The following is a 25177-nucleotide window of genomic DNA, read 5'->3' as shown; positions in this document are numbered from 1 at the left end:
AGTCATCCAGTTGGGTTTACTGCGGCCGCTAAGAAGCTATTTCTTCTTGATCTCATCCACGTCTCGAAATTTCCACTGACATCGAATCCACTCCCAACTCTACGCATCCCCGCCGAGTGGAACTTGGGGCTTTTAAACGTCAGGCCTCGGTCAACTCGGGTGGGACTCGTCACTCTGGAGATGGTCGGTATTGGCTCCTTTGGGGGCAGTACCAGGGGTCTACGCTATCGATGCTATCGGACTAGTATCACGACAGACCTCAGTCTTCAACTATCCCAAACCAGCGAACATCAAACTTGCTGAATGAGCATCGCAAACCCGTGTGACCGGTGATAGTCGCAGTACCCAGCCTCCATGTCACGATGGGTTGATTGAAGGATAATTTAGCGGGCACATTGTGGTTCAGATGATTGACAGGGATGGTGATCTTCACTGACATCTGCAAGCAACGCCTACGAATACATAGCCTGGCATGCTAGGGCTCAATGCCCGTCGGAGGGGTCCGTTAACGAACCGTTACAAGTCTGCGGCCAAGAGCGATTGACTCAAGTCAATCGCCAAGGGGATGGTGATACGTCGGTCCCGCGATGCAGATCTAGCGTCCTGGGCATCTCCAGGACACGGCAGATGAGCAGTCCGAGAACGGAGAGTCTGCTTCCTAAACATCGCGAAGGCGGGAGGCTTCGTGACTTCTTGAGCTCCTTGCAGCTTGGGGTCACAGGATCGTGAGACATATCGGCTATTCGTGCCTAGTGTCGTGCGAACGGTACCGGAATGAGCAACCGACTGATTTGCAGATTCCCAAAGACGCTGTAACAAACTCAACATTCTTCACACATGCCTCTTTATCTGAACCGCGTGAAGTCATCACCTTCCCTTTTCGGTGAGAACAACTATTTTGACATCCTCTGTATCACACACTAGCATCGAATGATCCTTTCCCCGCACTTAGCGGCCGCGGCGTTCCTCTTGGGCTCAGCAGCATCCAGAGGCCACGGAGCAAATGCCAGAGGAAGGCAATCCCGGCGCCGATGTGGCGCTATTGCCGATGACGCGGGGAGTTAACCAGATTGAATTTGATTCCGGTGTATCTGTGGACGGCACTAGTTCTCATGTGCTATGGCCGTGTAGTCCAGAACAGCAGTGTCGGCTTGACGCAGGATAAGCATTACGCCACGTTCGCACGCCGGAAAGCTTCAGCACCAGGCCAAGCAACCACCAACTGTTTGCTGTTGAATAAGACCGGTTTTGTGAGACGAGCACTTTAGAACTCTAGAAGTCTAAATCGACGATTATATATTCCTCGACAACTTGTCGCATGAAATCCGTTTGGGACTACCAGTCCAGGTCCTAATCACACCTCTGCCCTAAGTCCCCGGCCATAGAGGAAAGTCTTGTCCGCCCCCGACCTGAAGCTGACGCCTTAGAATTCCAATTAGGGAATGTCTTACTTGGCATTCTGTATGAGGACTGGATGGATCACAGCGGCGCATCTGACGCAGTTATACATTTCCAGAGCCGCAGCCTGCTAACAGAGAGGCGCGGGAAAAGTTCACTTTTCCCATGTGGTCTATGGAAATGACTTCATCATTTGCACAGTCTAAGAAGTTCTGAGAGAAGGTGGGCTCACAAACCGAAATAACAAGAGTGTCACGGAAGCCACTGGACAGACTATCTCCGCGGGCCAGTCATCGCTCCCAACAAGAGAGTAAGTCTAATCTTGATCAGCATAAGATCCTGAAACTTCCTCCGCATATCAGGGGCTGCGAGTCGGAAGCAGCCAGTTACTTCCACCGTACTTGCTTCCATGACTGCCGTTCCAGCAACGGGGCAGCACTTCCTACTCGTCGAGGCCCAGCAGCGGAGGCTGATGAATCCTCAAGTGTGGCGTAATATGGCATGCGACGGGAGCTTTGTTGAGAAGCAAGGACCATGTCCAAACGCGATTCCGAGTACAGTAAAATTATCCAGAAGTTGGTGACCACAACCCACTGAAACCCCGCCCCTCATGGCATAGGTCCATCAGCATGTTGTGACAGGTCAAATCTTCGAGCACAATGCCGCCAATCCCGGGTGACGTCGGCGCCACGGCGACGTCTCTAGGAAACCAGTTTTAACACCCGTCTTGGGTTGTTGACATGCTCCACTGCCCCAGGTACTAGTACTGTCACTAAACATATGTGCCGGCGGGATAGCCCTCGAGGCTAAAGCAGCGCCGCAAGCGCCTTGGGTCGTGAGGCTTTGTCGACTTAGCTTCGAGAAATATCTCCAGTCTCCTCCACCCATGTACCCTGAGAGACCATTTGGAATATGTTCGCCTAGGGCCACCGGGTGGATTAGGCCAGAATCTGTTGATATTCTACAAGATTCCCTTTCCCTTGAGCCCTTGATGCCGTCATCTTCTGTTGGCATGTACTGAGTAGGTATGTTGCGTTGTGCCAATGTCACGGGATCCGAATCTGGGAGCCCTTCGTGAGCATTGAGAATCAGGGGGAATAGCCGGCCAATGCAAATCAACGACCAGAAATATTCGAGCTGCCAGGTTGCAAGAAAAATCAGCATCACGTGGAGACCAAGCGAGCGGGTGGATGCACCAGGCACTGCATCTAGATTCTAGATTGACTGGGCGCGTGACGACTGAATTCCTTTCCACCCCCATCCGCCCTGTACAGGCTGCACAGCTCTCAGAGGTGATGAGTTACGATGGAGATCCAGGCTCACCAAGAGATGAAGCGAGCTCCATGAGGGCAACCGGGTTCTGATTTGAGTCGTGACTCCGGCTAGGCACGGCATGCAATCTCCTGAGAATAATATCAAGACTCCCGATTTGCTAGAGAGGCATCAGCTACGAAGATGAAGGTGCGACAATCTAAGGCCAGAACAGCAGGAGACAAGTACAAATCATTGAAAGGACGTGAAGAATCCAATGCGAGTCCGGTGCGTGACTAGACTCAGACTCAAATATAAACAGGATACACTATCTTCAGAATCGCATTTCCTAAGCTCTTACTACCGTCTCGACAGGTTTAGACGGGTCGGCATACAGACGCCCGACGGTATCACCTAGCTCGAGTCGGTGTAACTCATTCTTCAAGTTTCCAAACGCAACCTCTTCGATAGCAGGAGTAATTTCTTTCTTTGCAACCATCTTCAGCGCCATCTCAACTTCATCCATGGACGACCCAACAGATCCCACGAGATGCACACCCAAGGCAACGAAATTATGCGTGTCGATGGTGGCCTCCTTCTTGGTGAGTCCGACGAGAACGACTTTCCCACCCGCTTTTACGGCTTTGGCGGCTGCAGCAGTGGTGACGCCGACTCCAGCAAAGTCGAAAATAACGTCAAACTCGACGCCAGGGAAGTCGTCCAGGGACCTTCCACAGCAGTAGGCCCCAGACATCAGTGCTGCAGGATACTTGCGACGATGCAGATCGACCCCATAGACCTTGGCGCCACGGTGAGATGCAATTTGAACAGCGGACAATCCGAGGCCTCCTAGTCCAATGATGGCAACTTTCGATGACTCTTGAACCTGCCCCTCAGTTGCAACAGCGTGATACGCTGTCGCAATGGCATCTGTGGCAACGGCGGCTTGCGCAAAGCTGACTCCGTCGGGAATGGGAAGCGTCTTCGATTCGTAGAGCAATACGTACTCGGCGAAGCCGCCGTCTATGCCGATACCAGGGCTTTTAACAACATCACCGATCTCTACCGGGTGTTTCGCGGTGATCACGGACACAACTTGGTCTCCAGCTGCAAACTTGGAGACCTCGGGTCCACAGCCCACCACTACACCGGCAATTTCGTGACCCAGAGTGATGGGCCTGTTCCAAAAGAACGTATTATCGAGTCCCGAAATGATGTTGCAATCGGTGTGGCAAAGCCCAGTCGCCTTAATCTGGACAAGGAGCTGATCCTTGACCGGGACCGGAATGGGTAGCTCACGATATTCCAGGCCTTTCGCCGGAGTTGAAAATTGGTAAGCCTTCATCGTTTGAGCCATTTCGACGTCTTTCCAACCAAACTTCGAGATGCTTTCTGGATAGTCTGAACTGCCTGGGAGTTGCAAGTTGTGGTTGAATTGAGCTTTATGACAACAGTTTTGTTGTTTTGCGTACAGTAAGTAGGTCTACGGAAAGGGTGAGATCAAGGAGAGGATTGGGTATGCCAGAAGCCCTTTTACTCCATTGGTAGCCTGAAAAGTAGTTTATTATATCTTTAACAATATCTCCGACGATGGGCACTTCGTGCCATGATGCCGTTTTGCCGAATTCATGATTACTTAGCATTTCACCTAGTCAAAATCGACATATTCTGAGGGTGTTCAACTCATTCTCCGTCAGCGCCTGCAACCTCAGAGATCGGCATCGTCATCTCGGTTCGTCATTTTCTGTCTACGCCCATCTGCTTGGAAATCGTCTTAGCAGGCGGCGGGGTCCGGATCACTCCGGCCCTCCATCCGGAGCGATTACTGATTGTACTCCACACATCGGTCCGTACCTTAAACATTGCTCCACATTGCCCCGGATCCGAAGATTGGGGTATAGATTACGTCTGTGACCTTGACTAATCATGCGCAGTAGCTGGGTGAAAAAACCTCCGTGGGGTAGGCGCCTTTTCCATACATCACTAACCTTGAATTCCGATTCATACTAGAGATTCCGAGGGTGAAGTTCCCAGTCGGAAAGGATGACATATATCTCAAAGTCGTTACCGGAAGCTCGGGAGACTACTCAACAGTACTCATGAAGCCGGAAGAGGCGGAAGATCGTATATAAAGCGAATGAAACAATGCTAGATCTTCAATGTTAATCTTTACGATCAACCGAAACCGAATTCATAACCTCAATCAGATATCGTCCAGCACCCAAGTCTAGCTACAACTCACAACTTCCTTCGCGCATCATCACAATGTCCACCTATCAAACAGTCCAGACTCAATATGTCGCTGTTGACAACACCCGGGTCGCTTACCGTCGACTTGGGGTAAAGAATAAGATTCCCTTGCTTTACGTCAATCACCTTCGCGGCTCAATGGACACTCTCGACCCCCTTCTCTTCAATACGATTGCGAGAACCAGAGAGGTTATCGTGTACGACAGTTTCGGTATCGGGCATAGCGAGGGCGAAGTGCCCCCTTCCACTGAAGTCATGGCTTCAATTGCGGCCAAGTTTCTGTCTGCCCTTGGTGTTACCAAGGCTGATGTGATTGGATTTTCTATGGGAGGCGGCGTAGCTCAAATTTTGGCATGGAACTACCCTCAGCTGGTCCACAAGTTGATTCTGGCTGGGACCCAACCAGGTGTCGGAGAAGGAGTTGTCCTGCCACCCCGCGAGGTCCTTGAAAGCGCCGGTACAGCCAATGACGAGCCACCCACCAAGGAGGACATGTTCCGTCTCTTCTACTACCCGTCGGAGACAAGCCTGGCACTTGGTGAAGCGTGGTGGAAGCGGATCCACGAGCGAAACGTCGACGGCGAGGAGCGTAGAGAGTATCTGATTGGACCCGGGGCAAGGGCACAGCTCAACGCAATCTTCTCATTCACGGTCGACACGGACAACTTTGAGCGCGTGAAGAGTATCAAAGCTCCAACTTTAGTCACCAACGGCCACACTGACATCATGTCACCAACTTCCAACAGCTTTACTCTTCAACAAAACTTGTCGAATGCTCAACTCATTATCTATCCTGATGCTGGCCACGGTCATCTCTTCCAGTACCCAGAACTCTATACGCGTCACCTCAACCTCTTCCTTGACAGCACTGAGTAGTCAGACTTTCTTAAGTAGCCTCATTATGGAGAATGTGATCCCAGTTGAGCAACATTAGCATGATTGAACATTGCAAGAACGTGAAAGCTTGGAGTTGCAGCATACTTGAGTTGAGCGCCACACGCGCTGCTGATCACTACCATACGATGCGGCTCGCCACGAGCCGATGGCCCGTCTCATACGAGTTGTAAATACATCATACGACCTCACACATTGGTTCCAGACTGGCTAATCCGGAAACTGTCCAGGTGCAAAGATACATAGTGGGAGTGCCGCATAGAAAATAGACATCCACCTTGACGGACTACACTTGCCTCTTAACCAGTCAGACAACAAACTCATTTGTCTAGAGTTCAACCACGAAGCCCCGTTAACTCCATCTCCGAAATCAACACGATTCCACAGCGAAACAGCCCTGGACCCATTCAAAGTCATGATAAGTCAAGTGGCAGAGAAAGTTACCTCTGGCAATACACAGATCATGACCTTCCTTCGCAGTTGTGATCTAGTTTCTCAAGTATTCATCCAACGCAAACTACAATCGCGAACACGATTCATACATACTGCTCACGTCACACAAACACAAACCTGAACAGCAAACGAAGGGAGATCTCTTCTCAACTCATCAAGATGCATCTGTCAGCTATCGTCCAGGTTCTTGCTGCCGCCTTGATCACTTCTAGTATGGCGTTTCCGACCTACTTCAACAGAACTCATCAGAAAACAACCGCTGAAAAGCTTCCGATTGCGATAAATGACACCTTTTCGGCAAATGAATCCAGCCATATGACGCTCGCGACGACATCAACCGGTATTAAGTTGTGTATTCACATAAGTAGTACCACTACTGAGATGTTATATGGACTCTTCTAACTTGATCAAAGGCGAGCTTGAGAGGTCTTTGCCCTGCACTTTGCGCCCCTGCGGCTCTTGGCGGCGACCACGTCTTCTACCAATGCGTACATGGATGCGAATGCCGGAAGCCACCGAATCTTAAACCGCCCCCAGGTGGGCAGTAGCAGAGTGATCAAGGATACATGAGATGTAACAATCACTAGGACAAGAGTTAGACGGGCAATTGAGGAAAAGTCATCATTGTCAAGATAGCCGCGCCAAGGACCTGTCACACTCACAAACTCGTCTCATTACGAACGTAGTCTACAGAAAAGGCAAGAAAAATCGGATAAAGGCCTCGCACCTCATACCTACTGGCATCAGATGGCAGTAGCGTTTTAGTATAATCATACGAAGTCTTGGTAATTATCGTCAGAAAGAGTCACTTTGACACTCAAATATCAGCGCGTTTCTCTCGTGATTTCAATCAACCAGCCTTTCACGAAGATCAATTGCCTTCACTGTCACCTTTATTTACCCAGCGCAACAATGTGTCAACGTCGGTGTCTACGAGCCCGAAAGAAAGCGTCGATTACCAAGACACCATCATCAAAACTCCAGCTTTAGCAAGCCTAACCTTGACACAAGCTTGGGGCATATCGGCTAATTACACGTGCGAATAGCCCTAAGGATGACTACACGTAGTTACTCGTTCGCAACAAGTAAGTGCCTAAGCAGCTGATGAGGCCACTGTTCGAATTCTTTGTAATATATGATCAAGTTTTGATTGACGTGACTTCTGTTCGGGAGTTGAAGGTCAATAAAAGCCTCGACACTGTTTTTCCGATGTACTTATTTAGACTGAGATGGCATTCAAATTTAGCCTATCATGATGACTGCTCTACTTAAAAGACCTCCTCCTGCTCATCATCGTTGGTAAGTTGAACATTGGGGTTGATTTCGCGCTTGAAAACCTCCTCCTGCTCGTCGTCGTTGGTGAGCTGCACGTTGGGGTTGATGTCCCTCTTGAAAACCTCCTCCTGCTCATCGTCATTTGTCAATTGAACGTTGGGGTTGATGTCCCTCTTGAAGACTTCCTCCTGTTCATCATCGTTGGTAAGCTGAACATTGGGGTTGATGTCGCGCTCGAAGACTTCCTCCTGCTCGTCGTCGTTCGTGAGCTGGACATTAGGGTTGATGTCGCGGCCTAGGAGACCCTTGGCAGCCTCGGCATCCTCAGGGTTCTCGGCAGCGAGGGCCTGGATGGCGGCGTTGAGCTCGTCCTGGCGGGCAGCAAGGGTATCGAGAGGTGCGGCCATGACGGCGGCGACCAAGGTAGTGAGAGCGATGGTGAAACGCATATTGGCGGTATTGACTTGAGTGAATGATTAAACTTTGTACGTTGAGTTGAATGAGCGCAGCTCGGAAGTGAAGAATGGATCTATTCGAGTGGACCGGCACAGAAGAACTGAGGATAAAGAGTTCGTTGAAAGATGGAAGGACGGGTGGACGAATACGGATATTTCAACATTTTGGCAGCCCAGCAGGGCGGATGCCTCGGATCGCCACAAACTCGAACAGCAAGCTTAGAAACTCCCGAGACGCACAGCTGCCGCAGAGCCGGTGTTGTGGATATCGAATGGCATCCCGCTGACGTTTCTTGGCAACGCGGACTCTATTTCCATCTCGAAACGACGCTGTCGTCTCGCCTTGGCGAACGATTTTGGGTAAGTGCTTGCCTACCGTTCTCGCGCTTTGCGGTGTTGTTCTGATGTACATTGCGAAGGCGTTTCGAGCATCAGGCGAATCGCATTTCTTACTTGCCGTGGGGAGGCCTCGAACAGGGGCAGAGGTTCGTCGGCTTGGTGGGTGGGATTCGTGGCCCGGTTTGTTTACGCTGATCAAACCTGGCGAGCACGTTCAGTAGGATGGGCTTGATGGGGGTCTCCCCGCACGGAAAGGCTGCGGGTTGGACGAAGAAACATCGGGTGAAGCGATACTTGTCGGGAGCCTGAGATTCCGTGCTCAGAGCCTCACTTCCTGCATTTCATGCGGCACGAGTGCTCGGACGGCGAACGGATGAGATGGGTCTGGTTCTCACATGAATCATTCTAGTCTCCCTCAGCCAGAAGACCTGAAAAGCCGGTCACCACAGCCACTTTTGGGTCGTTGGCGGGAGACAGCTCATCGTCGCTAACTCATCGATTTCAACTTGCACAACTTGACTCTTCGGGACGATAAACATCGATACGAGTTGGAACTGGGGTTCTGTCGATCCTGAAATCCTTCCGAGACGGTCCCGTGCCGGGGACTTTTGCCGCCATCCCGCTATTGCGTCGCAGCGTTTCGTTATGTGTCTGGAGCTGTCCCAAAATTGTCCCAGCGGCTGCGTGACCGTGCACACGAGGTTGCTATAGACGCAGACTTGGCGCGCCTCCTTCACTCTACTTAGTAGCATAGGTTATGCATATCTTTTAGGAACATTCTGCTTGGTAAGGTTAAGTCAGAAACTCGCCGTTGATCGGCGGCCATGAAAAACCGATCAATGGGTGGACATAGTCGATCTTTCCGGGATTATCGCTGAGACGAAGAGAACAATTCCCTGCTCGTTCCTCTGAAATCAACAACTCAGCTGAGTTGGAAGGCCCAAAAACCATAGTGCCATCTTCGCACTTGATCTTTCCTGTCATCTGTGGCAAACGATTTCTATGGTGAAATAAGTCTCAAGTGCAGCCCCGGTCAGGTCTCGCCTCACCTTCGATTTACTAGCATAGGGCAGCTTACGTCCTCCCAATCGCCGACGAATCAGCGGATCAGGATCACAGCGGTTACATGATCAGCGTAAGATCTTAGGTGAGACGGTTAAAAATGGGAGGCTCTCGGCTTGCCAAGCAATCTTAAATTTGGTTCCGTCGCGTTCTCAACTCTATGCTGACGTCCAGGTAGACTGACATACATGGCTCATTATTCTCATAATCATCAAATGTCCTTCGACTTCGTTGCCAAGCGGTAGTCCATGCCTACCGTCACACTTCCGAACCATAGCGCCAGCTTGTCCACGATGAGGTTTTTTCTTCCATACCAAGGTCCCTGGTTAGTCACCACGGGCATCCGACCGTGCGCGCGGGTGAAGTAGTTGGATGTGGCATCTACACAAGGCAACCTGGGCGAGTTCTTCTTCTCCTCGTCCGACAAGACGGGGGTGGCAGCCACGGCGCCGGTCTTCTGCATCTGCTTAATGACACGGATGCAGAGCCGGGTCACGGTGTCGGCGCCAGGAGTCCAGGTTTGAGTGACGTAGCCGATGATTGCAGCGGCATTGGGCACGCCGTCAAGCATACATCCACGCCAGCTGTACTTCTCTCCAACGTTGACGGGAACGCCATCAACCGTCACGTCTGTACCTCCGAAAAGCTGCACGTGCAGTCCAGTCGCTGTAACAATGATGTCGGCAGGTAGGTGACGACCGGATTTGGTGAGAATGCCATCCTTCGTGACCGTGTCGATATGGTCCGTGACGATTTCCGTATTTGGCTGATGCAGCGTCTTGAAGACATCACCATCCGGACACATGTTGAGGCGCTGCTCAAAGGGGTTGTACTTGGGTTTGAAGTGAATGTCGACGGGGTAATCTTTGGGAAGTCGACGCTTGGCATCGAATCTGAGGAACTGTTTGGCCAAGTTGGGGAATCCTAGGACAATCTGGATAAAGACAGTCTCAAGCAGGAGATCCTTGAGCAGGATGAACCAATTCGCCATGAACAGAGGCAAGACCCTTTTCGCTGCCTTGTCCACTGGTGATTCTGCCCCTAATGCGAAGACATAAGACGGGCTGCGCTGCAGAATGGTGGTGGAGCCGGCTTTTTTGGCAATATTGGGGAATAAGGTCATGGTGGTGGCACCAGAGCCGATGATGATGACGCGCTTTCCAGTGTAGTCAAGGTCTTCGGGCCACCACTGAGGGTGGATCGTCTTGCCCTCAAAGCTCTCGATTCCGGGGATATGTGTGTCCAGAGCCTTCTCGTAGGAGTAGTACCCGGAGCAGACAAAGAGGAATTTGGCTTTGATCTTCTTCTTTCCTTCGGGGGTGTTACACTCCAGAGTCCATCGTGCCTCATCACTGTCCCAATTTGATGATTTGACCTTGTGCTGGAACCGGATGTGCTTATCAATGTGATGTGTCTTGACAGCATCTTCGATGTAAGATGCGATGGGCGCGCCTTCGATTATCTTCTTGTCGTGAGGCCATGGATGCCATCCGAAGCCAAAGTTCGTCATGTTCGAGTCGGAGCGGAATCCAGGATATTTCCAGTAAGACCACGTCCCACCGACTACGTCACGGGCCTCGAGCACCGCGAAAGTACTGCCCGGCAGCTCTGTCCGCACACGATACGCGGCATTGACGCCGGAAATGCCTGCTCCAAGAATGAGAATGTCGAGTTCTTCCGCCATCGTGTCTGTGGTCTTCTGTCGAGCTGGAAACTGGTGTCTCCTGCCTTGAAGTCGTGATGGCAGCAAAGAGCTTATGTATGGAAACTCGTGTGGTCAGAGGATTTTTTGTTGAGGCAAAGTGCATGCCGAGGCTTTTTTCCCTAGCGGGACGTGCACGCGTCGATCTCGTGCTTGGTGGAGGATGCCATGCAGGGGCTCGCATGTCTTAAAGTGTCTTGACGCCTCCTCAACCCCTCGTTCCAGCCTCTCTTTGGCTGCTTCGTCCCTCCACTAACATGCGAATGCGAACGACAACGTCAATCAAAACGTGTACCTCGGCACATTTGACGCTTCGACAGCGCTTCTGTGCGTCTATTGACCTATCGATTTGACGGCAGCTTCTCGAAAGCTCTATCATGATTGAGTTCATGCTTTCGCTTCCTCGCCGTCGCCTCATGTTTGTACATGCACTCACCCGAACTCACCCACTGCATAATTGCCTCGCTGCCTCGGCAAGCATCTTCTTGTTCGCATTCGTTCAGCCAAAGAAAGTGTAGATCAATACCTATACAGGGGGCTTTGTCAAAGCGACTTGAGGCTGTCTTATTTCTAATGATGATGGTCAATGTCGGTAAATTCACATGCGAATGCCAACGCAAACGATAGGTGAGCGGGGACAGGTGGGCTATACACGAATGAAAAGTATGGTGTCAAGGACACCCTTCAGTCAAGCGGCTTTAGGTCCATGTTCTGCTTAAAATAACGCCAAAAGAGGTTGTGTACGCCGCCGAATCCCGCTATCAATCGTTCAGCGTCAAAATAACTAGGTGTCGGCGCCATGGAAATCTTAGCAAGGATTCTGGAGACGAACATGTTGAACTTATGCTCAGAGAAATGAAGGAAAGCTAGGGGTGTTTCATGAGTCGCACCGGGTATGTTGTAAGGGACTGTGAGTCCCTTAGTGATGTTAAGTCTCACGGAAACAGCAGTGTATCCAATGTCTTAACATAAAGGAACGGCGCACACCCTTATGGACGTCATTTATTATAGCCTTATTTACCATATCAACCACATCGTTGAGCTACACTATATACTGCGGCCGTCAATAGATTTTCATAGCGCAGGCGGACTAATTGAATGGATGCTACACTTAGATAGGCTAGCTTGCCGTTCGGGTTCTGTCAGCATGCGTCATTTAGGATAGGATTGGATGCCAATGTTCCTTCGGGCTACTTTGCCTCTAGCAAGATGTCAGCGCAGAGACTCGAACGGGGATTCATGGTATGATTATCCTCACGAGATTTCAAGTATTCTGAACATCCTTAGACCGAATATTACGAGTGGCACTAGTGTGAAAGTTATTTAGACTTGATAGCCCAAGAAGAGAATGTCGTGTCAATCACAACAAAATTCTGATTACAAGGCTTCAACGCGAAGATGTGAGTATGATCTTGGTGGTGATCCTCTTTGATCCTCTTCCTGGCCGGAAACCCTGCCGCTACGATATCTACGTGCAGCTACCTAGGTAAACTACATGTGGTGGTTCTCCACAAATTGGGTGTAAGAAGAACGTCCAACACTAAAGTTGCCAGTCGCCCATAACAGGATCCATTGTCCCCGTGATTCTTTATTACATGCCGTGACTATGGGTGAAGCATGAACAGTCAAAAACTTATCTAAGCTTTATAAGCGCTGGGTAGGCCATAGAAGATGTCACAATTTTCAGCTGGAGCACCTTAGTATTTGCCTCGATGAGTTAAGTAGTCGTAGCCATCGTTTCCTTGAAGCGCTGAGATGTTAGTAACTTTGAGCAATTCAATTACAAAACTTTACTTACGTCTCCAACTTTCAGTATGTGCCCGGAAGAATGCCATTTGTTTTTTGTCTTTTCATGTGTTCCTACCTAGTACCTAAACAATTCAAACTCCACCATAGCAAAACTTCGAGGTTACCAAAATGAATATCATGAATCAGGTTCATTTGATCCAGGGCTCGTGAAACACGGAGGAAGAAACCATGAGCAAAGGACAGGAGGTATTCTGGGCCAACTACATGTAGATATACACACGCAATTTCGATAAATGAAGGTCGCTGCTTTACCTCTCAGCAAATGGACCTTACCCGCCTGTCTCAGATGATCTAGATGGGGCCAAATCTTTCTAACATGGCAAAGCACTAGAGCTTGATATCTTACAATCAATGAGCAGAATGCCCTAATGTTTCTTGGTCGTGACCGATCTGGACTTGTATTCCTCCTTGTGTTTAGACATTGTGGGAGAACCAGTCCGAGATTCGGCTGGCTTCATGTAGTCCCTGGATATCTTCGAAGCTCATGCTCTGGCTTATGGTTTCGGATGAACAACATGATTATCTCGTCGAAACGAGAGTTCTATCGGCGACAAGTCGTACTCGCTATCTGCCGGCCGGCGGACCGAGCCCCGACCCCGTGATTGGATGTGATAAGAGCTTTTTAGACTGTGTTCGGCGGTATGGAGGCAATTCGGAAACTTGAGGCTCTGCGCCATTTGATCACGCCTTTTGAGAGTTAAGTAGACAATTCGGTCTTCCAAAACCAGCCAAGCCACCGTTGGTGTCATCCTCGAGATCTCTATGCCTAACGCCGATGACTTCGTCTCACATCAGCGGCATCTATCATGCAGAACCGCATCATCCGGGTCGCGGGGTTAGGCGTTACGTTGGCCGAGCGGGGTATCCCTCTTGGTTCCGCGGCGAAGCAATTGACTTCGAAGTGAAACTTTGCGGGGTATCATCACCATCGGCGCCAAATCGGGTGGGGATCCGATAGCCTAGGCGCCCTCATATTAGCGACATAAAAGACATGCAATCGTGAAGATTAGGCGGAACGGGCAACTTTATCCAGTCGCGTGCTCGAATCAACGTTTGACTGACAGCATTCGGCATTGGAATGCGGGGAAGACAGCGAATCAGGTAAGCCAACGCGTGGGCGTTGGTTCCGGTCCGGCCTGTTCGGGGATGGCTCGGGAACCCTTCCGCCAAGTCGCCGGTCGAGGGGTCGGGAGTTGAGAACGCTCCGAAATGGGACATCTGGTATAAAGGAATTCCTCGCCGTCTTTATATACACCACTACGAAACTAATCAAGTCCATCAAGGTTCTACTCCATCAAGGTCCTCGGCCCACCCATCAACACCACTATCTGATTATTCAACAAACACCAACAAGTCACAACACCTCTAGTCCACCATGGCCCCTTCTCTTCACCCATTGATCGACAACGGTCTCACCAAGGGGGACCCCAACTTCGCCGGTGGAAAGCTTCGTTGCCATTGCAAGAGCAACCCCGTCGAAGTCACACTCGGAGGCAACGTTGCCCACAACCACGCTTGCGGATGCTCAAAGTGCTGGAAGCCCGCTGGCGCCCTCTTTTCCGTTGTCGGTGTTATTTCAAGAGACCAAGTCAAGGTCACTGCGAACGAGAGCAAGCTCCACGTTGTCGACGACTCGGCGGTCATTCTCCGAAACGCCTGCAAGGAGTGTGGGGTTCATCTGTACGGACGTATCGAAAAGGCACATCCCTTTAAGGGTCTGGATTTTGTGCACGCGGAGCTCTCGGATCAGAAGGGATGGCAGGAACCCCAGTTTGCCGCCTTTGTTTCTTCCATTATTGAGCAAGGCTTCCATCCTAGCGGCATTGATGAGGTTCGCAGCAAATTTAAGTCTGTTGGGCTGGAGACATACGACGCCTTGTCGCCTGCATTGATGGACCTTATCGCGACTTGGACTGGACAGCAGTCCGGCCGTCTTCCGACCAAGCTTTAAAGATCACCCAAAATCATATAGCTGTTCTTGATATCCTCGATTATTCAGATATGGGCACTCGGACTGCACAAAAGCCACAAAGGCATGGATTGGTTATCATGGTAAAATCAGAAATGTAAAATCACATAGCTATTCGTATCATACAGACTGTAGGTAGCAAAGTGTATCAGCTGCTTTCACGCGCCATGCTTCGTGGCCAACTGTCACGGTCTATGATGTGAATACCACCAACAGCAAGAAACACTATTTTCTACCTTTGCCTATGGTTCTCATGAATTAACGGGGAAGGGAACACTAACTGTCGATCATCGCAAAAATGACGCCTTTAAATGCGGGTAGTAAACAACGCCATGTATAAGTACCCTACGAGATCGATGTTCACACTTGAACAACTTTTGTCAATTTCCTCGGTGCTCCACTTTGTAATAGAGAAAAGGTCGTTGACAATTAGATTCTTGCAATACTTAAACTTAAATGTAATTACTCAATACTTGGTGAGATACGTCACAAGCTCTCCAGCCCTTTTTGGACTGTGTATTTTGTCTTTTAGATTGGGCTACATCAAAACGGCAAATACGCCGATCTAGAGATTACTAAGTATGGCACGACAGAAATACGTGCGTGAAGTACTATGTCCACACCATTCGTTGGCGCCGGACTATCTTGACTGATCGCATCAATACGCTAGAGGAGCCACCACCAATAGCTATCCCATGGCGTGATGCAGCTCAGCTCTGAATTAATTTACACTACAACCTGAGGAGAAAATCCAGTTAATCTCTGCACAAGGTAGGATATATCACCTCTAGTTCCAGATACGGCAGATGGATTTGAAAGCAGACCAGATTGATTTACGACCTAAAGACGAGGATTAGAACATACTCGAGCTCGAAGGACAAGTGAAAATAGTCTTGTTCAGTTGAGTGTTTCGAAAAGAAATCAAGGAAATTGACAGACCATTGTTCACCTCCAGACTTGACCGAATCTAGGGCTCGGGTCAGGCAACATCTTTTCACAATTAGTTTCAGGAACACCGAGGCAGTGTCTTGCCTACCCATAGGAGTTATCAGTTGAAACAGTAGACACTCTGCAAAGGTATCTGTTGTAAACGAAATGAATCTGCATTTTGACACTTAATTCTATGGACTCATAAGAGCAATATTTACTAGGTACGACGACTAGCTAGCACATAGGGTTCAACAACGAACATCCGTATGCGATAAGAACTCGTGTGGAAATCAGTTTGCGGAGTCCCGAAAACAAAGCAAATGCAGGTTCCTTGCGAAGAGAACACAAACACTCGGGTACGGAGTATGGAGAGTATCTTATTTACTAAGGTGCCAAGCTCATTTTTCAGCTGAACCAAAGTCTTCTAGGCTTGCGGGAAGTGGGTGTCATTGGACGTGCCAAATCTCCAGGCGAGTCGTGCGAGTCAACAGCCGATGATCTTGCCTTGGATAGTTCTCAGTATCAAGTACCAACACCTGTGCGGCTGTGACTGCACCGGCGCCGACGCCACCGAATCCACGGAGCAAGCTGTCGGCTCGCTCCCGCGGCCGCCGTATGATATGCCGGCTTGATTGATGCCCAAAGTTTGGCAGCAGACGCTCTGCTGTAACCATCCCACAGGAAGGTCAAGGAAGAAGATCCGGCTGATTGACTGAAATAGGTGACAGCAAGCCGGCACTTAAGAGTCCAGAAACTACCGCCAAAACTTACTTTCACCAAGTCAATAGATCGCCGTGGGGCACGATTGGCCTAGTTCCTGCCCCCGGACCTGTTGTTCGAATTCTTGGCGACGCAAGTTTCGGAGCGTCGGCTGTCGAGAGAAGCTCATCCAACGAACTGCCTGCCGGACCCACGCCGACGCCATGAGGTCAGGACTTGGCTGCCTGAAAAGACAAGTCATGTCCGAACTGAAAAGAGGCAAGATGGAAGACGTCTCCATTCGGAAGGGAAGTGCTGAGATAATGGGATTTTGCACAAATGAATCAGGGTTTGAGACGGCCCCATAGTTGTGAGGGGCATCATAACTTAGTCTCCCTCGCTTGCAAGGGTTGAAGAGTCTTTGCCGGGGTGCTTGACAGGACACTGGCACCATGTGCGGTAAGGATCGACGTAAGACAATTTGGACAATTACTGTGCGCTTTAACACTCGGCCAGCCGCTTCTACCGCAAAACTACGGATACAGAGTGGGAAACGGCAATAGCGGTGAATTTGGGTCTGGGGTCCGGGGTTGAGCTCAAATTGAACCTGCACTGGCATTGTCGGGCGACAAGCGACGAGCGTCGTTGCATCGGATTCTGCAACGGCGGTTCGTGACTAGACGCCGTTGATAGCGCACTCATTGCCGCGACTAAATAACACACAGACTAGGCCGAGTTTTCTGGAAGCAATTCTGGGAGGGTCTTTGGCAGATTTGGCACTTTACGAATAGTCCGTTCTCTCGGCTGAAAGCCAACCCGCTGTTCTCTCCCTTGCGTTGCCCAGACACGCCATTTTCTTGGCCAGGCATGGTGTTCTAAGCGGCTTGGCAGACAAGGAACACGTATGCGAACCCCTGAGGGAAATACAACGCACGACATGAGGAACGAGTCCTCGGAGCTGGAAAGGTTGCCGAAGCTCGGAGACTGCAGATTGCCTTTTGAAAATTTCTGATATGATGATGATAGTCCGATCTTAAGGCTGATAGTCCAGCGCAGATAACTATAATATTTGAGTCAGATATTCAGCACCGACGCTTTGGTAGCCTTGCCAACTTCACTCAAGTGAATCAACTGTTGTCTCAAAAGTTAAAAAAAGGCTACTCGCCTAGTCATGCCGTGCCGCGAACGGCAGTCAACACTATCGCAGCGTGGGGGCCCTCTAAAGGCTTTGCAATCTTCAACACTCTCGGGACTTCATATACCGCGCAGCACACTACCGGAGGTTTGCGGGCGGAGCAAGGGTCGACATAGGCTAGACTATCCTCCAACCTGGGACCTTGCTCCTGTTCGTCTCCGCCCCAACCTTTGAGAGCAGAAGATTCTCCCGTTCGCTCGCTTGTGTTGCAAAGGTGTCTCTGAGGCCAATGATATTAAGACTTCGAGATGGAGGATCATGGTGCCTTGCAGAGAAACGGAGCTAGAGACGACGCCCCCTTTCCCTTTCTTCCAGACCACCCTTGGAACACGAGAGGAGTCAGGATCACGCCGTCCACATTGGGGATCTGCAGAAAACTCTACTGTACAACGGGGTGAACGGTTATCTTTCAAAGCCTGTCAAGCTTATTTTCCCGTGTATCATGTTTAGCGTAGTCGTTCGACTTGGTTCAAGCAGCAGTAGCGTCTTGTCTTCCCGGAGAGGGGGAAACTGTGGCGACATCGTGGATCACCCTCTCAATAACACAGAGAGATCTACATAAAGAAAAGGGTCCTTCCTGTCTCCCGCTACTACCCTCGATCTGACCGCTCCTCTCTCCTGGTTCGCTTTGGTCAACAGTAAGATTTCTTGGCTCTTACCCACGACGACCCGGCGCCCTGGGACTGGACAGCACGACTCATCAACTGAGGAGTCAGTCAAAGCTTCGCCTTGGGGGCCGATCTCCCTTTTACAAGCCTTTTACAAGGCAGCCTGGCTGCGTTCTGCAGGCCTGATTACATATTCATATCCATCCATCTTTCAACATGGAGTATGCTTCGCTTGTTGCCCGGCGCCCTGAGCACCCCGACGTGTTGACAATACCAACTCCGCCACATCAACAAGCCGCCATTTTCATCACTTTCTTCTTCCCGGCGCTTTCGATAGTTGTGTTTGGGGCTCGAACATACAGCAGACTTACGACTAGGCAATGGGGTCTCGGTATGTTCCCCAAAAACTGGGCGCTCATGTTGGTTGCACGGATATCTATGCAGGCTAACACTCGAACTAGACGACTGGTTGTGCGGCATGGCAGTGGTACGCAAGTTCGAACGAATGAACGATAACCGCAAACCGAATATTGTTTGCTAACAAAGATTGTAGCTATGCGCAGTGTGTATGACGCCGCCCTTTTATATGTGTAAGTACAATACTACTTTACTTCGGCACCATATGCTTTCGTCTTGTCTCGTCTACCTACTAAACTCCATCTAGACATCAAGCTCATGTATTTCGGATACCACGCCGTTGATGTCCCCCAACCATTCAACTCGTCAGCCGCCATGTGGTGGTTCTTCATGGCACAAATGTTCTACAACCCCGTGTTGGCCTTCGTCAGGGCCTCAATCTTGGTATTTCTTCTGCGTCTCGGAGGACAGAAGCCTGGCGTTCGATGGACCATCCACGGTTTGAATATCGCCAATGCCGCCATGGCCATTGCCATCTTCCTCGTCGCTCTTTTACAGTGCCTACCGATCGAGGCCAACTGGGATCCCCTCGTACGGGCGTCTGCACGATGCGTCGACAACTCTTTCCATGTATCGATATCCTGCCTCAACGTCTTGATGGATCTTCTCGTTCTGTTGCTGCCGTTCTGGATTTTCTTGGGCTTGAAAATGCCGATGGGCGCGAAGATTGCTGTCATTTGCGTTTTTTTGGTTGGTGCAGTGTAAGTCTTGCAACCATGACATTGAAAAACTTATCCGTGAGCTGATAACATCCCTGCCAGCGTTACCATTGTCGCAATTATCCGTCTCGTTGCGATCTACAAGCTCTTCTACGTGCCTCCGGACCCCAACAAAGACCCCTTCTACGATATCGGAGTTGTCTACAACACGGTCGAAGTGAACCTCGCCATCGTCTCGGCTTCCGCCCCGGCTCTGCGCCCCATGTTCCGCAAGTGGTGGCCGAAGCTATTTGGTGCTATCAGCTCCGGCAAGACCGGCAGCAGCGGGCTGAAGTACTACGGCAATTCCTCTCGGCCTCGCAATACGGTCCGAGAAGGCGATAATATCACGCTGAAAGACATGCGCATGACACGCTCGCAACACCATACAGAGATCCGAAGCACGTCGCCATCTGGATCCGAGGAGGAGATCATGACTTACAACGGCATTGTCCGCACAACCAACGTCAACCTAACCTATGAGTCCAATACCAGCGTCGGGGACGACTCTAGGTCCTCGACTGATTACAGGACCGGAGAGAAGCCCCAGAGCAAGGGGGCCATGGTCTGAGGAGATTTGTATGATGACTCAACGTTGGACAAGAGCTGGAGTTTAAGGGGCAGCGTTCGATTTCTGAAGTTGAAGCAACATCGAGATATCCCCGGGCTACAACCCGCAAAACAAGTGTAATACCTTTTTCTTTGTCTTTGTCATAGTGTAAACGACTTGAAGCAACGATATTCATACCCCAGTCCACAACAATGTCCTGTTGTCGGCGTGCCAGCTGGCTTGACTGAAGTCAAAGGCTTCTTATTCAATTAATATGCTCTTTCAGGGAACATAGAAGCTCTCCCTACTGCCTTATTTCTACCTAAGGACTCTAGTTGCATGTTTTGCTCTTGGTGACTCTTGACTGTTTGATCTCTGGCACTCGCCTCTCTCCTCAAGGCTCAGCTTGGTTGAAGGTACCCTCTCATAGCTTGGTATTGCACGCCATGATTCTTGAGTTTCCACTATGCGAAGTAGTAACTCAATTCTAGTACCTAAACCTTCACGCGTGTCCGAATATCAAATATCTTGCATTGGAGGGCGCTCTAGGAATGTGCGTATTTCAATGAGTCTACTTCATCACTTCTCTCATGGGGATGTGGGAATTTGCTGACTGTAGGATCATAAGGCACTGGCTCTAGCCTTCGCACTACTCACTGAACTGAGCCGCTTGGTCATAACCGAAGAGCAGAACCACGGTATTCCGGACAACGATAAATCTCGACAACAACGAGAACTCTCGACGACAACAAGTACGAGATAGCGCACATGTGAGCAGTCGACTAAGGTACCATCCGGTACACAAGGTTCGCGCTGAAGATGCACGAAAGTTGGCTAAATCTTGTCCTCAGCTGCTCGAAGTGGCCTTCATAAGGAAGTGGCACTGTGGCATGCTCAGCTTTACGGTGTGGAAGCGGAAATCTTCATGATATCAGCCTATGACCCGGGTGACACCTAGGCGGAGAGATGCACGGTGAATGGAAAAGCATCACTAACTCCATGTCCGCTGGGGATCACTGCGACAACTGATAGAAGGATGAGAAGCTTGATCCAGCTCAAAGCAAATCCTGATGATACGAGTTTGCCACTACATCAAAGGTGTACGTGTTTCAGTCAAACAGTGCAATACTTGGTGCGTTGCGTCAGACTACAAAGATTGATTCCATGAGATCGATAAAATTTTGGACGGGGCGAGGGCAATCATCAGACAGGGCTGGGACACATGTAATGTACGGCTTTGAAGGAGAGGCTCTAGTTCTTGCTGACTTGCACACGTTCGCGATTCTGACCCAACGCCGGCGTTTCACTGCGATGACTCTCAGATTCTGGTTCAAGTGTGTCACGTCATGGTCGAGAAATACCCCGTATGTGGAAGCTTGGTATGTGGTGAATAGGTATTTTCATTATAAGCATTATCGTGCACTTGTCTAACTAGAAGTATTGGCGCTCGTCTGGAAGACCAACTGCCGGGGAATCATTTGACGCGGGAAATCATACAACCAAATGAGGTTACACACGCTCCTCCGCGAGAGGGAGCGGGGTATGAACAGTTCTGAATAACCGTGTTCAAACCTTCTCAGAGACGTGGGTCTGGGCGACCTGGTCGTCCTGAGCCGCGGCAGTAGGCTGGTTGGAACCAAGGAACTTGGTCTTCTTAAGTTGGTTGAGCTCATCCTCCTCTCCGTCGAGATGCTTGAAGCAGAACCAGAAGGCGACACCACCGAGGAAGGCAATGATGGCGACGGAGGCGTAGTTCCAGACAAGGAGGGGGTCCTCGGACAGAGGAGTCCAGGCCTGGCCGATGGCAGCAGAGACAGCACTCATGGCCAAGTTGACGGACATGACGAGGGACTTCATGTTCTCGGGAGCCTTGGAGAAGGCGTACTCGTATGAGGTGACGTTGGTGAAGATCTCAGCGAGACCAACGAAGACGTAGGGGAGACACTGAGCCCAGACGTTGATGGGAGCAGGGCCCTCCTCGCAGATAGTGGCCAGGTCACCGCAAGGGGACATCTGGTAGATGTAGTGCTGCATGACAGTGGCGGCGACCATGGCGGCGGCGGCGAAGAAGAAACCAGTAGTCATACGCTTAATGGGCGTGAAGTTGAAACCCATCTTGCGGAAACCAGGGTAGACAAGGTGGTCGAGAATAGGGATCATGATGATGATAGAGAGGGGGTTCAGGTTCTGGATAACGTCGTTGGGGGCACCACCGAGGACCATGGAACCGGCCTGGGAGGTCAAGTTGTTGGTCATTTGGTTGTAGGCGAGGAAAAAGATGGGCAGAAAGAGGAAGACCTTGCAGGCCTTCAGACCGCGGCGAACTTCGTCAACCCAGGCGTCATCGTAGGTCAACCAGTTAGGGCGCTCGGCAACGGGGACGTTGCTGGGCTTCGCGTTCTCCCAGTTCAGCTTGGTAATGCCGCCGGAGCGCTTTGCAGCAAACTTTGACATGTGGACGAACTTCTCGAGAACAGAGCCGGTAGGGGGAGTGAGGTGGTACTTCTTCTTGTTGGACCAGAGGACAACGGGGCAGATCAGGAAGAGAATGGTGGGCAGGAGGAAAGCCAGCCAGAAGCTGTGGTATTTCTCAACGAAGACCATGGAGATCTGACCGCTGACGGCACCGCAGTTGATGGCGAAGTAGAACCACAGGAAGATACGGGTGTTGGTGACGGCAGGGTCAACAATGACACGTTCGCCCTTGCGGGTCTCAACGCGCATACGGGTGTCCTTGTTCTGCTCAGCAAGCAGGGGGGAGATGTTGGCCTTGAACAGACCGGTACCGCAGCAAAGAGTGAAGAGACCGAGGAAGAAGGGGGCGAAAGCGACCTTGCCCTTGGAGATGACGGATGGAGCAGCGGCGACAGTCAGAATGATGTGAGCGACGGTCGAAACAGCGATGGCGATGTGAATGACCTTGTAGCGACCCAACTTGGAATCGGCTAACCAACCACTGCATTACTAGTCAATTTCCAATCTCAGAGCAGGTTCACATGAAGCAACATACCCGAAGAGGGGGACAAGGTAAGCCCAGAACTGGTTCACCAAAGAAACACCCTGGGAGGCCCTCTGGCCCATGCCCAAGGCACCGGCGGGGATATCAGCACCATAAGTGGCGCCGGTCGTCGAACCCGGAGGCAGAGGGCGCATGACGAAGTTGGTGTACAAGACGGAGGAACCGTAGTACGAGAAACGCTCGCAAAGCTCGGCGAAGGCGATGGTGTAGATACCCCAGTGAATGGGACCCGAGACACGACGAAGTGTGCTCAGCTCCTCCTCAGTGGGCTTATCCTCGTAGTCATCGTCGGACTTGGAGTCGTAGTAGTTGTCTTCGAGGGGAGGGGCGGCGGCTGCGGTCACGTCGAACGAGCCGCGAGTCTCCTTCGAGGTGCCCTGCACGGTGGCCTGGGGAACGTGAGCCTTGGCCAGGACATCGTCCTGAAGGCCTCCGGCGTTACTCATGGCTTGAGTTGGAGGAAAGTTTCCTGCGCTGGAGCGGGGGGAGGAACCAGAGACTTGGTACAAGAGGCTCCGCGAGTGTGGTAACGAAAGACACGAGTTAACGAGTCTTTGACAGCAAATTAACAGATGGGTCAAACTGGGACCTGGGCTGTTGGCCGTGTGTGAAGGGCTGCTGATCGCAAGAGAGAAGGGGAGGAGAGGTCTACGCGGAAGGGAGCGTCTCATGAAGATGATTTATATTTCCCACTGGGAGGTCGCATCACAGCTGCATTCGGCAGCCGGTAGGTATCCGCAGATACACAGACATGGGCGAGATACTCTAGCGCCTGGAGGTGGGGGGACAAGGACGGGGGTTGGATGACATGGACATGGACTCATGAGTACGGAGGGAAGATGGCGGTGGCATGGGATGGCATGGGACGGTCCAATCGTGGAGGAGGTAAGGTTTGCCTCTATGTCAACAAGGTTCCTGGGTCCAGGGTTTGTGCGTGGGCGTCGACGGAGCCGTCGAGGAGGGCGGGGACCGCTCATCTCGCCCAGAACCGTCGCCACGGGACAGGAGACGCGAGAACACACGCTACCTCTCCCTCTAACTGCTCTACGCTGCGAAGATCAGAACAACGCGAAGCACCGCACCACGACAATGATACTGTCGCAGACGACGGGGTCAAGGTCGGGCGTTTGGGACGGCGCAGGGGGGTCAGAATCGGAGACAGGCGGCCAGCGCGCGCAGGACGACGCAGGTCGCAGGCAAGAGTTGAAGTGATCTATTGCAACAGAATGAGTCCACGGATTCCACGCCAGGCTGGACCGAGACAGATACCAATAATGGGTGGTGGGCAGCTCCAACGAGAGGGAGACGATGGGCCCTGATGGATTTGATGGACCGTGATGGGCTCCAGGACAAATGGCCCGATTAGGCAGGTCGAGAATCGGAGGGTAGTAGATAGGCGGCGGCGTAGCTGGTGTCGGTCTGGGGTTAACACCAGAGTTGAGACACAAAGTGAGAGACCGAGTTGAATTTCGCCTTGTTGGATACACACTCCAGGGAGGGTATCTGATTCGCGACTCGTGAAACCCGGGCAAACAGCTGAGCTCGGCCGGCTCTATCTGATATCAGCAGGTTGCAGAATCTGCCTGCCAGACTCGGGAAAAGTCAGCCAGCAGAGTGCCAAAGTGGTGAGAGCTGGATGGTGAAATGCGACAGCCAAGGGGCTCGGCGGTAACGTTGATCGACCTTGGCATCGCCGCCACCCCATCTCATCGAGCACCGTCATTGGCGCGTCTCCCGGACCTGACTTCTCTATCAGTGTTGGCACGAAAAAAAAGCTCGTTGGCTCTGTGTTGCTAGTGTTGGTATGGTGGTGTAACATCGATGACCAGGCGTGTTTTGGCGTTCACTCGGCTCACGGGAGAGCGCCAGCCTGAGCCTGTGTGGCCTGCCGCATAGCTGCGACTTGGCTTCTGGCGTGGCTTCGAGAACAAAGTTGGTCCTGGCATGCCTGGCACCGTCCTGCACGATGGACGGGAAGGGCGAGCAAAGGGGCGGGTGGCCTGGTGATAGCCGAGTGCTACGCCGAGGTCTTGATTCGTTGATGCGCCACACGAAGGATTCCCGTTGATTAGGGGCCTTTTCTGGTATGCGACGAATCGCATTGTTCACTCCTGCTGCGTCTATGTATGTAATACCGTAATAGTCGCTCCCAATGAACGGATCACTATTAGTTGATTGAAGTATGGGGGATACCGATGATGCGC

The 25177-nt window shown here is 51.2% G+C and overlaps 7 protein-coding genes across 7 annotated transcripts; 3 read left to right on the top strand and 4 right to left on the bottom strand.

The window, feature by feature from the left end:
- Positions 1–2998: 2998 nt before the first annotated feature.
- On the bottom strand, positions 2999–3994 carry BDP55DRAFT_561138 (chaperonin 10-like protein; the record flags this gene model as incomplete). Its single annotated transcript, XM_060570054.1, has 1 exon — positions 2999–3994. The coding sequence occupies one exon, from the start codon at positions 3992–3994 to the stop codon at positions 2999–3001; it is 996 nt and encodes a 331-aa protein (XP_060425120.1).
- A 657-nt stretch (positions 3995–4651) lies between these two features.
- Positions 4652–6076, top strand: BDP55DRAFT_618485 (hydrolase). Its single transcript, XM_060571296.1, has one exon. The coding sequence runs from the start codon at positions 4915–4917 to the stop codon at positions 5773–5775; it is 861 nt and encodes a 286-aa protein (XP_060425119.1). The 5' UTR covers positions 4652–4914; the 3' UTR covers positions 5776–6076.
- Positions 6077–7514: 1438 nt separating this feature from the next.
- On the bottom strand, positions 7515–7970 carry BDP55DRAFT_636142 (uncharacterized protein; the record flags this gene model as incomplete). The annotated part of the gene is made up of 1 exon (XM_060572856.1): positions 7515–7970. One exon carries the CDS (start codon positions 7968–7970, stop codon positions 7515–7517), a length of 456 nt encoding a protein of 151 aa, XP_060425118.1.
- Positions 7971–9470: 1500 nt separating this feature from the next.
- Positions 9471–11200, bottom strand: BDP55DRAFT_676998 (monooxygenase). The gene has a single exon (XM_060575860.1). The coding sequence runs from the start codon at positions 11059–11061 to the stop codon at positions 9589–9591; it is 1473 nt and encodes a 490-aa protein (XP_060425117.1). The 5' UTR covers positions 11062–11200; the 3' UTR covers positions 9471–9588.
- Positions 11201–14094: 2894 nt separating this feature from the next.
- Positions 14095–15266, top strand: BDP55DRAFT_618479 (S-glutathione synthase). Its single transcript, XM_060571295.1, has 2 exons — positions 14095–14109; positions 14172–15266. The coding sequence occupies exon 2, from the start codon at positions 14264–14266 to the stop codon at positions 14837–14839; it is 576 nt and encodes a 191-aa protein (XP_060425116.1). The 5' UTR covers positions 14095–14109; positions 14172–14263; the 3' UTR covers positions 14840–15266.
- A 3902-nt stretch (positions 15267–19168) lies between these two features.
- On the top strand, positions 19169–19975 carry BDP55DRAFT_697070 (uncharacterized protein; the record flags this gene model as incomplete). The annotated part of the gene is made up of 2 exons (XM_060577640.1): positions 19169–19407; positions 19468–19975. The coding sequence occupies 2 exons, from the start codon at positions 19169–19171 to the stop codon at positions 19973–19975; spliced, it is 747 nt and encodes a 248-aa protein (XP_060425115.1).
- A 1545-nt stretch (positions 19976–21520) lies between these two features.
- Positions 21521–23419, bottom strand: BDP55DRAFT_561154 (POT family protein; the record flags this gene model as incomplete). The annotated part of the gene is made up of 2 exons (XM_060570057.1): positions 21521–22910; positions 22965–23419. 2 exons carry the CDS (start codon positions 23417–23419, stop codon positions 21521–21523), a joined length of 1845 nt encoding a protein of 614 aa, XP_060425114.1.
- Positions 23420–25177: the final 1758 nt, after the last annotated feature.

Source organism: Colletotrichum godetiae (assembly GCF_030913485.1).
Source record: "Colletotrichum godetiae strain CBS 193.32 chromosome Unknown BDP55scaffold_50, whole genome shotgun sequence".
Taxonomy (NCBI): Eukaryota; Fungi; Ascomycota; class Sordariomycetes; order Glomerellales; family Glomerellaceae; genus Colletotrichum; species Colletotrichum godetiae.
Note: the sequence above shows the minus strand (reverse complement) of the source record. Positions and strands in the feature narration are given on the sequence as shown.

Coding starts and splice junctions, on each gene's coding strand:
- BDP55DRAFT_618485 (XM_060571296.1), top strand. CDS start 4,915: ATGTCCACCTATCAAACAGTCCAGACTCAATATGTCGCTGTTGACAAC.
- BDP55DRAFT_676998 (XM_060575860.1), bottom strand. CDS start 11,061: ATGGCGGAAGAACTCGACATTCTCATTCTTGGAGCAGGCATTTCCGGC.
- BDP55DRAFT_618479 (XM_060571295.1), top strand. CDS start 14,264: ATGGCCCCTTCTCTTCACCCATTGATCGACAACGGTCTCACCAAGGGG.